At 41.3% G+C, this 14,918-nt stretch overlaps 1 protein-coding gene across 1 annotated transcript in view; it reads right to left on the bottom strand.

Annotated features, from left to right (window-relative positions):
- Positions 1-14,918, bottom strand: part of adamts7 (a disintegrin-like and metallopeptidase (reprolysin type) with thrombospondin type 1 motif, 7) — a gene marked incomplete at both ends in the record, with an annotated part of 111,573 nt that overhangs the window by 26,300 nt on the left and 70,355 nt on the right. The window contains one exon of the mRNA XM_080531884.1: positions 11,843-11,990. Coding sequence (XP_080388010.1) covers positions 11,843-11,990 — 148 coding nt within the window. The remainder of the gene's footprint in view (positions 1-11,842; positions 11,991-14,918) is intronic.

Raw genomic sequence — 14,918 nt, 5'->3', positions numbered from 1 at the left:
TCACAATGAGCCTGTCGCCTCCACCAGCCTCCACTTACACATCAACACCCAGATACAAACACACACCAAGCAGCAGACCATCTAAGCAAACAAACAAACTAACACACGCACACACACTCTCAAACACACACCCCACACACCACACACACACACACACACACACACACACACACACACACACACGAGTGCTAGGGAGTTGTTCATCATAGTCGTAGATGATGAGCAAGAACTGTCATTTCAGGAACAGCATGTATCGATCGCCTCTCACCCTAGCAGTCTGGATTGGTATTGGATGATGAATTGAAGTACCAGTGGTTGATGCTGCGAACTACTATAATGACAGTGTTTATAGCAGGATACTGACTAACACATACTGTACATCTCCAACTACACGCCCTGAGCCAACTGGACAGGACTCAACGCCTACGCAAGGATGCTGTTCATTGACTCCAGTTCAGCATTCAACACCATCATCCCGTCCAAGCACCCACACACACACACACCAGCTTTTCATCATGAATTACTTTCATGACCAACTTCAGATTCAGATTCCTAATGAAAATAAAGATGTGCCAGCTGGATGATTATGACTATGTATGCATTCGCTAATTAGCCACAGCCTCTCTGCATAGTGAAGATGTCCTTGCAGGATGAGAGAATGCGCTTTGCTTCTCGTTCCATAACGCTTAATTATCCCCCCTCACATCACAGACCCTAACGCATACCTCAAAGTCAAGGAATCGGTAATGTGAGACTTGTGTACTTTAATGTGTACTTTTAGACAGAGCAGCACAGGATAGGACAAGATAGAGGGCCCCAAAGGCTGCGACTCAAATGTATCTGTTCCTCTGAAGTCTCTCTTTTATTGCACTCTACCCCAGGGGTGTCAAAGATAAGGATAGATGAGCTTTCAAATACAATTAAGCAATTAAGTTTGCCTTAATTCCCTATGGCCTATGGCTTGCCTAATTCCCTCGCCTGATTGGTTGGTTTTAATTCCAACCTTCAGATGCCTACAGACATACTAAACTATATTGAAAATGAGGCATTCATCATTTGTTGAGTTTGTAAGTGAGGCCTTGACTGTATTGTGATAATATAATGTGCCACTGTGCACACCAGGGGCATTTGTTTTAGTTTTAGGCCCACTTACAAATTGATTATTTTTTTCCAGGGTGAGGTTGCATTTGGTCCAAAGCAGCCCACGACCAATGGGTTTGACACCCCTTCTCTACTCCTACGGGGCTTGCAAGCCCATCTGAACAGGGGCCCACCTCTCATCTCTTCATGTGTTCCTGCACCTACCCCTGACACTAGACATCTGCTTGCTGATTTACATCTTTATAGACAACGCTAGAGAGAGAGAACATGGTAACAACCTAACAACAGGCTTTTTCGCTCCGTCAATTTAGCATCCGTCAGGGGACTAAGAGGATGGCAGGAGTAGAGAGGAAGGGCAGAAGACAGGTGGAGATGAAAGGCGGAATGTCATCAGATAAGGGACTTCTTAAATAGAGGAGAAGAGAGAAAACAGATGGTGAGTGGGTGTCAACAGGGTTTCAGAGAGCTATATATATATTAAAGTGATGCTCAGGAGAAATGTCAGATGTATCAGGTGAACCGTGGGGTCCCTCAAATCACACGTTTCTGCCAGTAACAGCGCAGTGTATTTTATTCACTTACACAGTTGGAAAATAATGGGATCCAGCCTTTGGGTTGAAAGGTTCACCCAAATATCAGCATTACATATTCGGTTCCTTACCCTGAAAGGAATAAACACTAGTGTTTTTTTGTTTTTTTACAAAAAACAATGGAAGTCAATGGGCCCTAAATGAACATGAGATATCACGCCTGAATCATCTTAACTCTCGTTGTCTTTGTTTCTTTGCTTAGTTTTTCTGTTCTGTCTGTCTGACTGTCTGTCTATGAAAGCGTCCTTGGGTTTGAGAAAGGCGCTATATAAATCTAAGCTATTATTATTATTATTATTATTATATAAGTAATTAAAATCAGGTCCTTGAGTCTTGTGACGTAAATGTGTCGAAGACTGTCCTTCGACAGAAGTACCTTATTTCACAGCAAAACAATCTGTGGTATCCACGTCAATGTATGGGATCACGCACACAATCCAGAGAAAGGGGAGGCCATGTGCACAGAGTATGCACGATTCAATTCAACAACTGAATGACGCATGTGACAGTCGTCAACCGCCTCCACTCTTAAATACCAAGAGTTCAACACTGCTCAGTAGTTCAACATCTGAAAAGGCCATTTTTATGTAGCCACAGAAAAGAAAGTAACAAAATGACCTTGATTATGTCATTATGATAATGATAATGATGATTATGAGCTTTGATAGCAATCACATTCATCACAAATAAATGATTCCATAATCTATTTAGTTAAAAACCGTTGCGTAACAGTTATTGTATTTGGTTTTTCCGGTTTCTGTCACAATGACAAATGATAGTCAACACAGCAGTGTTATTAGAGAAATTACTTACATTATATCTATGTGTTAGTTTCATGAGAAAACAACAATACTGTCCTCACACAAGGGCACATATAATTGGGGTAGGGACGCACTGTATTGAGCAGATGAGAAGCGCAGAAATATGTGTCTGTGCAGTGAATCTAAAGAGAACTAATTAGCGTGCCCTCAGGCAAAATGGAAGGTGCAGGCAGATGGAAACTGCCCATTTATAAACCTCAGCGAAAGCTTCCTTTTCACTCAAACAGAATCAGTTAACTCCCAAAGGTAAGTGTTACAGGAGACGGCATTGTTAAAATGTAATATTTAATTGTTTAACTGTAGAGAGATAGCAGCCCAACTCTTCAAACTCAAACTCAAACTCAAACTCAAACTCCTCAAACTCCTCAAACTCATTTAAAGTGTTTCAATTCAATTAAATTCTAATTTAAAGTGTTTTCAACTCCTGTGGAGTTATGCAGGAGCAGGGGTTGATACCTCTCTAGTACTTTTAGGGTCTGTTAGGGAGTACAAAGTAGCCAGCTAGTTTGTAGGTCTTCTATGTTTTTTGTTTATATATATCTGAGACTGTCATTGTGCTGGTTGTCAAGAGCTCCAATTAGCTACTCCAGGAAAACCTGCTCTCCTGTAAGACCCAGCTGTTATCTGCCTCCTTGGTTCAAAATGAATATACTGACCCTTTAAACATGCAATTGCCTTTGACATTTTTGCAGACTGGACTTGTGAACTCCAAAAAGATCCCCATCAATCATTTGAAAACAACCTGTAGCATAACAACTCAAAGCTACTCGGAGCTGGAGAAGTGCTGTGTGCAGAGTTCCTCTCACTTTCATGCTTGACAGCTGGTCCAACCTTCCCATTATGGTATATGACAGACTCTTTTGTAAATCTATACCGCTGGGAAAACTCATTATTGTTATAACATTTAATTGGGTTTAATCTATCTCAAAATGTACTTTCCTCTGTTCACATCCAGGGAAGATGTGCCATGTTGTCAATACAACAGAAATAGACCTAACAAAAACCTCCTCCAGGAATGGTTTAAATATAACTGCTAATCTGTCTTTAGACTAAGTTTAAAATTACTTGTGCAACAGACTTGAATTTAATCTAGGTTTAAGGGAAATTAAACTGAGAGTGCCAAAGGTTTACATTTAACCAGGACTAAAGTTTGGTGCAACAGGATTAGTACATTACAGGCATGAAAATGGGTCGGGGTGAAAAAGGTGAGAAGGATACGAGACCCGGAACCTGCTAGGCGGTCCCGGCGGAAAGTTTTTTTTGTGAAAAAATTAGCTTCCATGTGCTCATATCTGATTTCTTTTAGATTTACTCTAGTGGTGGTCACATGCAGAATTACAAGATTGCAAAAAAATAAGTGCAAGCACACTAAGTCTGGGCCTAAATGTCTCCAATCCCGTGATTGAGAGTGCTTTAGAGAATGATTACTATGTCTTTGAATTTCACCTTGTACCTTAACCAATAAACAAAACAATGATGGACAGACAATGATGCCTTTGAAACAATCTTTGGGAGTTGAGCCATATTTGAACCCATTCATCAATGATTCTATTAACAGATGCACGCAGAGGCTGGAACTGGCTGGCATGAGTTATAAGGAAGGCATTCTATCAGAACCTCACAGGTCATCTCATTCCTGGATGCTAAAACTGAGCTTCACATCTGCAGGCTAGCAGACACAAACAGTGAATCCCATTCATTTCACCTTATTTACTGCTCCTTTCGAACAATTAAAAGTAGGGAGCCAGTGATGCGAGACACTAATGCAGAACAATCGGAACACAACTTTGAGGAGCTGATATGTTGCATAATATTTATAAACCAAAACAAATGGCATAAACCAAAACAAACAATAATTAATTATTAAACATTGTTCCAGAGGGAGATTTGGGGGATTAATGTTATGCTCCATGGATTCTATTGGCAACGGTCCCATATAAACACTGGTTGCCATAGGGACCATCCCATAACCTGATGGCGGAACCCTTTTTAGTTGACATGACATCCTGGTGCATCACAATGCTATCGCTATTTCAAGTCTGAACATTGCCATTTAGGTCGAAGTACTGTATGTGTATTCTGGGAAATACATTTGTATCTTTCTTATCTCCTTCTAAAACATTTTCCCATGTGCTGTGATGTATGACATTTCACATCGCTCCAAAGTGTGTTCGTAAAGTTAGCGACCAGAGTCAAACCCTCCGAACCCTCTTCACCGTTTTTTAACCTTTTGACACATTTTATTGATAATTGCCCCTAGCTATACCTGGCATTACTTTCCCACATAGCTCTGTGAATGACTAATGTCAAGAAAATCCAGGAGGCAAAACTGTCTGGTGTGGGCCTTTAATACCAGAGTCGCTCAGCTTTTAAAGTAGCACTCCTCAATCTCTGTTGACGTGCACAGTGCTGCCATGACATTTCTGTTGGGGTGGCTATTGAGCAGTTATATGGTAACCAACCCCTTCAAACCACTACACTAACAATTCAGTGGTTATTATCACATTTGCCAATACCCAGCCCTGAGTTTACACACATAGTCCTTAGGGCCTTACTGTCAGGGTGAGGAGTGTAGCTTCAACCCTTTGAGAGCATTAGAAAGGCGTGAGTAAATTCAGTGCTTTTTCTGGTATCAAAAGTTATTCTGCCTCCCTAACTGGCCCATGCAGAATAGCGAGGTCTGTCTGCATCCTCCTCCTCTTCTCCGACGGGGCCAACTAGGCAGTGAGTTACTTAAGCAATATCACACGAGAGGGAGTGTGTTACACTGAATATCAGCACGGCTGTGATTCGGTCGTAGGTACGAGGCCGCAGGCCTTATCCTTGTTTGTTTATTTACTCATAAAAATAAACAAAAAATAGTTCCGCAACTGAACTTCAAATGGACTGTTGCCTAGTAACCTGAACACAAACATGTCGTCTAATTATAACGGTCATTTAGTAGAACATCTGTGCGGCGGAGTGATACATATAGTTAAAAGTCCCAGTGCTGTTATACTGTATATCAGCACTCATGGAATGCCTCTTGTCCATTCAAATTACTTGGTCGGAACTAACTGTTGTATAAATTAGCATTAAGTAGCACCATTTATCATGAAAATGCTGGTTTGGTGGGATAACAAACAGAGCATACATTACTAGAATAATGGGAACTAGAAAAGCGAGAGATACAGGCAACGAAACAGTACAGAGAGCTGTATCAGCTTGGAAACACATTGATGAGAAAACCCAGGGGAAACCAAAATGAACCGAACTAGTGGAAACACTGTAACACTGTTTCCGAGGAGGCTGTTAGGCAACGTCGTTTTTCAGAGGGTGCCAAATGCCTGCACTTTAAAAAGATACCGCCTTTAATCAGCTATGCAATGCTCTCATTATCTCTCCCGATCTCTAGCTATCTAAGGCAAAAGTGTTCCATATTCCGAGCAGAGAGTCACATGCTTTGAATGAATAATATAAGGGCAATGGTTATCAGGAATATCGCTGACACATTTGAATATGCAAGTACACAGGAGCATGGTCAGATAACCTCTTAACCCCCCGTTTTCTATTGTCAGACATAGGACTCATGCAGTCAACCATTGTCAAGGACGTAGACACTGTGAAGATTCTACAAAATCATAATCCTGCTTTAATCCAACCGTAGTTGTTAATTGGTCTGCCATTGAAGTGAAGAGCGTGGTGAAGAGAGTGATAAGCGTGGGATATCAACAGCTTAAAAAATCTGTGGTCGATGCGTCTTGGGCTCGTGGGGAAAACTACTAAGTACATGCAGTTGTGTTCCCTAACCCAGCCTCAGCCAGTGTGTCTAACCAGTTGGAAACGTTGTGTAGAAACAGACCTTTATATTTATATTAATTATGACTCTTGCACTTTGATGTTGGTTTGCACTGTCTTGTCCTGTCTTGCACCTGTCCTTTTGTAAACCGTGCTCCATGGTACCAAACCAAATTCCTAACATGTTTACATGTCATGGCAATAAAAGTCTTCTGATTCTGATTCTGATTCTGATTCTGATTCTGACCACCAACTGTCAGACGACTCAACAGTATAATTGCAAACTAAGATATACTGTAGATAACAATACCGTAATATACTTCCGTTGATCTTTGCTAACGGAGGTCTCCGATGAGGCAAACACTCTGTCTCCGTTACTATCCTGGTTATCGCCTCTACGCGATAGCAGCAAGAGTCCATTCATCTTGGCTTGATCCTCCATGATCAACAGCAAAGGACATAACACTTTATTTTTTATTTAGTTCTTTTTTATTTCATCTTTATTTAACCAGAAGGTCCCTTGAGATTAAGATCTCTTTCTTGAGGGAGATCTAGCCAAGATAGCATACCAGTACCAAGTGCAAGGTTACAACATTTGTATAATAAAACATCATAAAAACAGACAAGGGACAACTGATAAATATTATAAAATCCGTTTTAGGAATAGCAATTGCACTCTTCCGACACACAGTTCTTAACCAGAGCTTTGAACACTCCTAGGGAGACGAGATTAAGCTGTAGTGAGTTCTAAGCGTATTAAGCTGTAGTGTGTTCGGGAGGTAATTCCATGACCAGGGCACAAAATAAGAGAAATCTGCTCGGCCAGGTTCCAAGTGCATCCTGGGTACCCGGACGGACGGTAGAGCAACCATCTAGTGGAGTGAAAATCCTAACAACTGTTGCTGAGTGACATGAGATTATATAGATAATGGTTTTGTAAATAAAGATGTACCAGTGACGCTGTCTCCTTAGGCTTAATGAAGGCCAGGAAACCAGATCACAAAGAAGTACACAGTGATGTGTACGAGACAGTGAGTTGGATATAAAGTGTAGAGAATTGTGAGTCCAGGCAGTGATAGTCAAGAACTCAGCAGGATTTATCAAAATAAGCCTGGATTTTCCTTTAGCGACGTTGATGTTGAATACCCCCCCCAGGGCAGCACAGTGCTGCTTCCTGCTTTCTGTCAAGGGCATTAATAACAAGTAGGCTATATACACTAACTGTAGCCTAATGCATCGAGATGAGTCCTAACCCTAACCCTAACCCAAACCCAAACCCAGATGATATAACACACTTAACCCTAACCCTAATATCAGATTGTCTGGCCATTGAGGACAGTGGTCTTAAAACAGAGCACAGTGTTGGTCATGCCTGGTAGATTAAGCTTTTGCCAGAAACAGGCAAACCAAGCAAAACTATATTTTTTTTTTAGAGACTAGTTTTCTCAAATAAATCTTCTGTACAACCTTTATTGAAGAAAAAGATTGAACTTTATTGTCATTGTAAGTACTTACAATCACAGTAAGTAAGTACTGAGAGAATGAAATGTAGTTTGTGCACATGTCTCGACTCAGTGAGAACAGAGCTCTGGGCTCAGGGCACAAGGTCAGCCATCTTCGGCGCCTCTGGAGCAGTTAGGAGTTAAGTGCCTTGGCTCAAGGACACAACGTCAGTGGCAGGCACCTCAGATATGATGCCAGCAACACTCCAGTCACCAGCTCATCTCCGGCTCCCTCCTAGGGTGGGGATCGAACCAGTGACCTACCGATTGCTGGGCAGCCTCTCTAACCCATAGGCTACATAGCACTGCATCAAAAACTTCTTCTGAAATGTCCATGTTGCAAAATAGGCGAGTGCATCGGGGCAACACATGGTTGATAGATTAAGGTGTTTAAGCCAATGGTTATGCACTGCCCGTTTTTGACAGTCTTTCTATTGGTTTAATGAAGTTTAACGCGTCAGTCCACCAGACCTTCTGCGCATTCAGGCAGAAGTGTCTGGGAACGAGACTACAAACCATTTAATTCATTAACAAAGCAATTAAAAATCAATTACATGAATCTGTAGAGTAATACTGATTAACGTAGCAAAACTTTCATTACATGCAGAAATGTGTGAATACCGTAATCAATATTCTATAAGCATTGTACAATAACAATGCACTGGATTGAAGGAGACAGTTTGACTAGCGAGGTAAACTTGCTCAGTCTGATCACCAGCAGCTGTTTCTGCTCTCCTGCTGATAAAACCACTTCTGACTCTCCCAAGCACAGCATTAAACATCGCAATACCCCCTCTAGGACAGCACTGTCAAAAAGTTGGCAAAACAGAAAAGTTTTGGGTGAAAACATTCTCAAGAAACCTATTTCGGGGAGCCAGACAGATGTGCTGCAAACAGATCGCCTTTAGTCCCAGAGGCATGCAGCCTTGTGTAACCCAAGGAAGGAGAATCAACACATGACATTGCCTTTGCTCTTGTTCCTCTGAAGTGAATGTCCTTTTACCCCCTTACTCAAATTAACTAAAGCACAGACATTATGACAGTACATACACAGCATGTCACCTGCATTAGCAAGTCAGTTCATCTTTCCTTGACCAAATGACCACTGAACTCTTTTCTCTTGTCTCTTTCACAACATCAGGATGAGAATATTTAAGAGAATCAGGAGATTGAGAGGCGACTTTTTGAGGAATCAAAGAAGTATGCCATTATGACTCATAATGACTTAAGGACTCAAAGGATCACGGCATCAAACGGTTCCCTCTCTGGCTGCAGTGGCTGAGGACTTCAGAAGGCTGTTACAGTAAATGTGATTTCATTACTGAATTATTACACGCTACGACCACGCTGTGTCTTTTTTTTGGGGGGGAAGGCGAGTGTTTTAACAACTTATTGATTTTGCAACTATTTCTGATGTCAGAGGGACTTGTATACAAAAGACACACTTTATTTTTTTTATCGTACATTATTTGTGATTGCCAACTCACGAAGCTTTTCAGTGGCTTTTACAATAGAATTGGGGGCAATTATCCACCGAGTGTTTTCACGCAATTATAGTGCTGGAGTTTAAAAGTAGTTTGATACTGCAATTTGGTAGGATTATTCTGTAGAAAATGTAAGAAGAAAACATAGTTACAAGGGATTATCCTGTCTACCTGTCTCTGTATGTACTATGGCATACTATGGAGTTGTGTAAGTTTTCAACATTGTATTCCATAAGGACAACTCAAATATAACAAATATAACAAATATATACAAATATAACAAACAAAATAATCCTTTAGTACAGAAGGAACATGATGATCTTTAAAAAAAGAGGCAGAGAATTTCAAGTGTGTGAAGCTTGGTGTTGATCTATGAATCAAATTACCCTACTTGAGACTCACTTTTTCATGGTACAGAAGATAGGAAAAAGCTTTCTGTGGTATATGTGTGTGTGTGATGCATTTTCATTCACAGCCCGACCAGACTGCAAATGCAATGTACTGTTATGTAAGTAATTCAGAGACGGAACTGGAAATAACTAAATGATCCTTAACTCGTTTTCTTGACTTTCAAACAGTACGTTCCATATCTAAGTTGTCTCTGAAACAATGACACTCAAAGATGATAATGCTTCGAATTGCGCCACCTCCTTTTATACATAGCACTGTACATACTGTAGGTGTGACAACAGTTGCATATTCTCCATTCATGATATGGTGCAAGCCTTGACTGTAAACAAAGTTGGAGACAGAAGCAAGAGTTCGACAGCTTATCATATTGCTGCTGCTTAATGTCTGCAGATTTTAACAGAGGAGATTTTCTCTGAATATGAATACTTTACCCGTCAATATGTCAGGAATGCTACGGTTTTAGTAGGTAGAGTAAATTATCTGAAATGGGATTTTGTTAGCCATGGGTAGCTGGAACATTGATTGGCTAGATGGGCTGTCAGTCAACCACCAAAGATACACGCCTATGGGGCGCTTAGGTGGCGTAGTGGATTAAGCGCTGACCATGTACCGCAGGGTCTCCGGTTCGATTCCGGCCGGGGACATATCCTGCATGTCATCCCTCCTCTCTCTCTCACCCATCCTTCCTGTCATAATCTCAACTGTGTCTGTCATTAAAAGGAAAAATATGAGTGGGACTGCCCCACTCAGGAAAAAATACTAAAAAAAAAAAAGAAAAAGATACACGCCTAGTCCTAAAACAGTCTAAGGAGAGGAACATCTATAAATTAATTCAAGTTGATTTAATACACTTTACTTTGAAAGTGAACTTGCGAAATGAAACATGTCTTTGTGCTACATTGTTGTTACTCTGATATAACAAAAGCATAATACAACAAATTATTTCAGTCTGACTTTAAAACCTTAATCCAACCCCCAGCTGTGGAATTAGAAACAGGCTTGTTCACCAGGCTTTCAGCATAGGGGTTGGATTGAGAATTTAATTGGGGGGTTTTTGTCAGTGATTTAAGTGTATTAAAGTGTCTCCTTGCCCAGAGAATACTTTTAAGGTAAGGAATCGTCTGACTATGAAGTGTACAATTGTGAACTATCCCTTCAATGGTGAGCGTCACCAATCTCATAGATAATGTTTCACCAAAATTCTGTTTTGTTTTTGATGAACTAGATGAAAACAAGTATCCTCAAACATTAAATAAATGTTAAGAATCTCAGTGGGCCAACTTGTTTTGAAGCACACATAAGACCTACAGTAAGCTAGATACCAGTTGATAACAGATACCATACATGCGATGTTTAAAATAGGTGAGAATTATTCTAGGCGGTGCCTATGGAGAGCACGGAACATCATCAGAGATGCTTCTCACCCCAACCATGAACTGTTCACCCTCCTACGTGGTACTCGCTCTGGGGCACGCTACACGCTACCGCAGCCTCCCGGGCAGAACCAACAGGACCACCAACAGCTTCTTCCCCTCAGCTGTCAGACTTTTGACTCTGAACCCTACACCGTCTCACTGACACACAGTTACAGTTGTGTTCTGTGTAGATCATGCTGTGCATAGCTCATCCCTGTGTATCATAGCCCACAGGCTGTATTTTTGTATACTATCACTATATACAATATATTTATCCCATATGTATCATATGTATCATAGCCTGTACAATTGTACATTGTATATAATCTCAATTTATACATAACCACTGCACATATTCATCCAGTCACCATTGTATGACATTGCACATCACGCTACTTTTTGCACTTTACTGTATAGATTGCTGTAAATACTGCTACTTATCACTGCAATATAATTGCTATTTGTTGCACTTCTGGTTAGAACGCACATCATTTCGTTGCATTGTCCTGTACTATGTAATGACAATAAAGTTAATCTAATCTAATCTAATCTAATGATTAGGAGATTTGGTTATTCCAGTCCTGGGATAACAAGATGATAGTCTGTTCACAACCCAAACTATTCACTCTATGTTTGGTCGTTATGTAAGCAATAGTACAGTAAAATATACAGTCATGAACAACTTCTCTAGGTAAACATCTGTTGCAGTCAGCCAAATCAAACATTTGTGCAGATTCTTACCTGTCCCACAGGTGGCGCTGCACTCAGTCCATGAGCCATACTTCCAGAAGAAATCTGTGATGGGAATGTCGTTGTCGGAATCCAAAGCGGTCTCTCTACTGATGGTGTACTCATACCGCACCCCTGGGTTGGTCTCCTGGAAGAGAAGCTAGAGAGAGTATGGAATTAGTAAGGTCAGCAATGCGGGAGGGAATCTTCGATTGCGGAATTTCAATTTACCCAGATATTGTCCTGACTTAGTACTATCTAAACGTATGAAAATCATACAGTAATATTGGATGCAGGAGGCATTAATATTCTGTCATTCTATGCATGTCTCCTGGGACCTCATTTATAAACGTAGCGTAGGCACAAAAGAAGGCGAGCTTTGCTTTCTGAGCAAACTTTGTGAGGATTCATAAAAAACAAACGTGATGGGAGAATGCACGGCCCTCCATGGACACTGTGACCCACGCGTACGCACATAAACTGGAGAAACGAGCAACTGCGACTCCAGAAGTATGGCAGAACAATGAAACTCGAGAAACGCTTTGAAATTGATACCTTTGTGAAAAATAAATCACAATATTACCTCTCATGTATTATATATGAAGAATTCCCTCAATTGCTCACCCAAAAAAAAAACGTTAATCCCCTGGAGTCTGACTAGCAGGCTGACACCCCCAGGCTGAATTTACTATTTGGTGTGTCTATAGGTGGTGCTGCACATGCAAATATGTGTGTGTGTGTGTGTGTGCGTGTGTGTGTGTGTGTGTGTGTGTGTGTGTTTGTGTGTGTGGGTATGTGTGTGTGCGTGTGTGTGTGTGTGTGTGTATGTGTATGTGTGTACTACAATATGTGTGGTGGGTATGTGTGGGTGTGTGTGTGTGTGTTTGTCTGTGTGTTCCGTGTGTGTGTGTGTTCCGTGTGTGTGGGTATGTGTGCGTGTGTGTGTGTGTGTGTGTGTGTGTATGTGTGTACTACAATATGTGTGGTGGGTATGTGTGTGTGTGTGTGTGTGTGTGTGTGTGTGTACTACAATATGTGTGGTGGTGACGTTCTTATCTTTGTTAAGGAAATTGGGTTGGCCGCTGAATGAACCCACTGGGATCCAGAGCCATCAATGACTCAGACACAACCTACGCCGGCAGACAGCATCAATCACACGCCCAATTTCCCCTCTCATTTCGGGAGTAACCACTCCCCCCCCCCACCCACCCACCCTCCCCGACCTAAGCCTTACAGAGACAGCCTGGTGCCAAAACGTCCTAGCATGGGTCAACTTGGGACAGCAGTGCAGGGAGGGCTATTGCCAGCATACTGTTGGCTTTAAACGTCCAACAGGCGGCGAATCCTAAGCTGGCACAGGCGGAAGCAATCACTCACAGCTGTATAATCCATAAAGGATAGGTCACGGCTGAGAGACCCTTCAGAAAGCTATTGTTTCACATTCCAAAATAATGCAACATTGAGCTGCCTGGATGGGAGCTTTGACTCAGAATTTGAAATCAATCATAAAAAACGCAGGCAATCATAACAAATACAGGGGGGGAAAATAAAAAGAATCAGAATAAGACATCCTCGTCCCATCTGGCTGTCGAAGACTCAAATCAGATTGGACACTGACTCTAGAGAAACGTAGCTGGGGAATAGAGCTGGCCCGCTTCCTCGCTCAGTACATTAGTTGGACTGGTGTGTTTTCAGGTGAGACAAATGCACAATTCTGAGCTCCACTTTCACACTTTAAACTTATTTAGAACATCCAAAACTAATCAAAGCATCTAAGTATCAAACGGCATCTGCTATCAAATCTAACAATATAATCAATCAAAACTACAGGAACAAAGCCAATTCACAGCCATTACAAATATCAACTGTGTCAACTCAACTGTGTCAGCACCAGGACTGTCTTAGCCTACTGTGCTAAAGCCTAGGCCCTTACAAATAGGGAGCTAACAGGACACACGACCGGTTCACCAAATCATCTCCTCCACAGATCTACGTTTTTAATATGGTGAAATTCAGTCAGCGTATTATCTCAGTGTCCTCACTATCCTGCGATGACAATATCAAGTATGAACATTCATTTCATAAAGCCAAGGCAAAATGACTTTGACACGCAGATCATTTAATGCAGAGTTTGAAGAGGCAAATCTGATATCTTATTTGTTATCATTAAAATATTTTGAGGATGCAGAAAACTCCACAGGGGAAAAATGTTCCACTACTTGATGCAGATGTAACCGAAGATTTGACAGCAACTTGCCTATGACAAATGATAGGCCTAAATAACTGTCATTTGTCATTCACATCGCAGAACAAAGCTTTATAGCTCCGAGCTACTCGTCTTTGTTTTTGGTATCAATCGTGTTGGTGCTGATTTGATCATTGTTATTACGGTGAGCTGTAATTGTCATTGTGTAGCGTAGAGGGGAGGCAGGGTTTGATGGTCACCTCAGTAAACACAGAAACATGACAGCGGAAAAAGTCCCCCACCCGTCAACAAAACAAAATTAAACTTAAAATCTACAACTCTAACCTAGAGTTAACTCTAATAAAAAAACACATGATCTTGCATTCCAAAGACACTACTTTGCATGGGGGTTGCCAATCTTGTTATTCTGCTCTCTGTTCTAAATAATGGAGCAGGAGGTGTCGAATGCCATTGAGAGCCTGTCACTCTTGCTCTTACCAAATTGTTCTTTCCAGTGATTTATTGCATGGTTTATAGGACAAGTAGGACACAATTATGGCAGCAACCTAATTGCACTCATCTGCCATTCCTTTACAGGACAGCTAAACTGGCCAATGAGTAATTATTTTCAGATAGTATTCATATTCAGAGAGAATCTCCGAGGTTAAAATCTAGTAGCAGATAGATAATGTTTTGCTGAGGTTCACTAGCTATTAGCTTAGCTAGCTGGTGAACTGTGCTCTCTCCATGGCTGTAACCTGTTTTCGCCGTTCACACGAGCTAAATGCCCAACGATTGCCGGGTTGCGTCTTTTCACACGTCCCGGGTTTGCGCAAGCTACTTGTATCACGCATTCAACTGGATGCAGAACTGGAATGAGACAGGCACAAGGCTGCCATATAC

Source organism: Nansenia antarctica (genome assembly GCF_963989245.1).
Source record: "Nansenia antarctica genome assembly, chromosome: 5".
In the NCBI taxonomy this organism is placed as follows: Eukaryota; Metazoa; Chordata; class Actinopteri; order Argentiniformes; family Microstomatidae; genus Nansenia; species Nansenia antarctica.
Note: the sequence above shows the minus strand (reverse complement) of the source record. Positions and strands in the feature narration are given on the sequence as shown.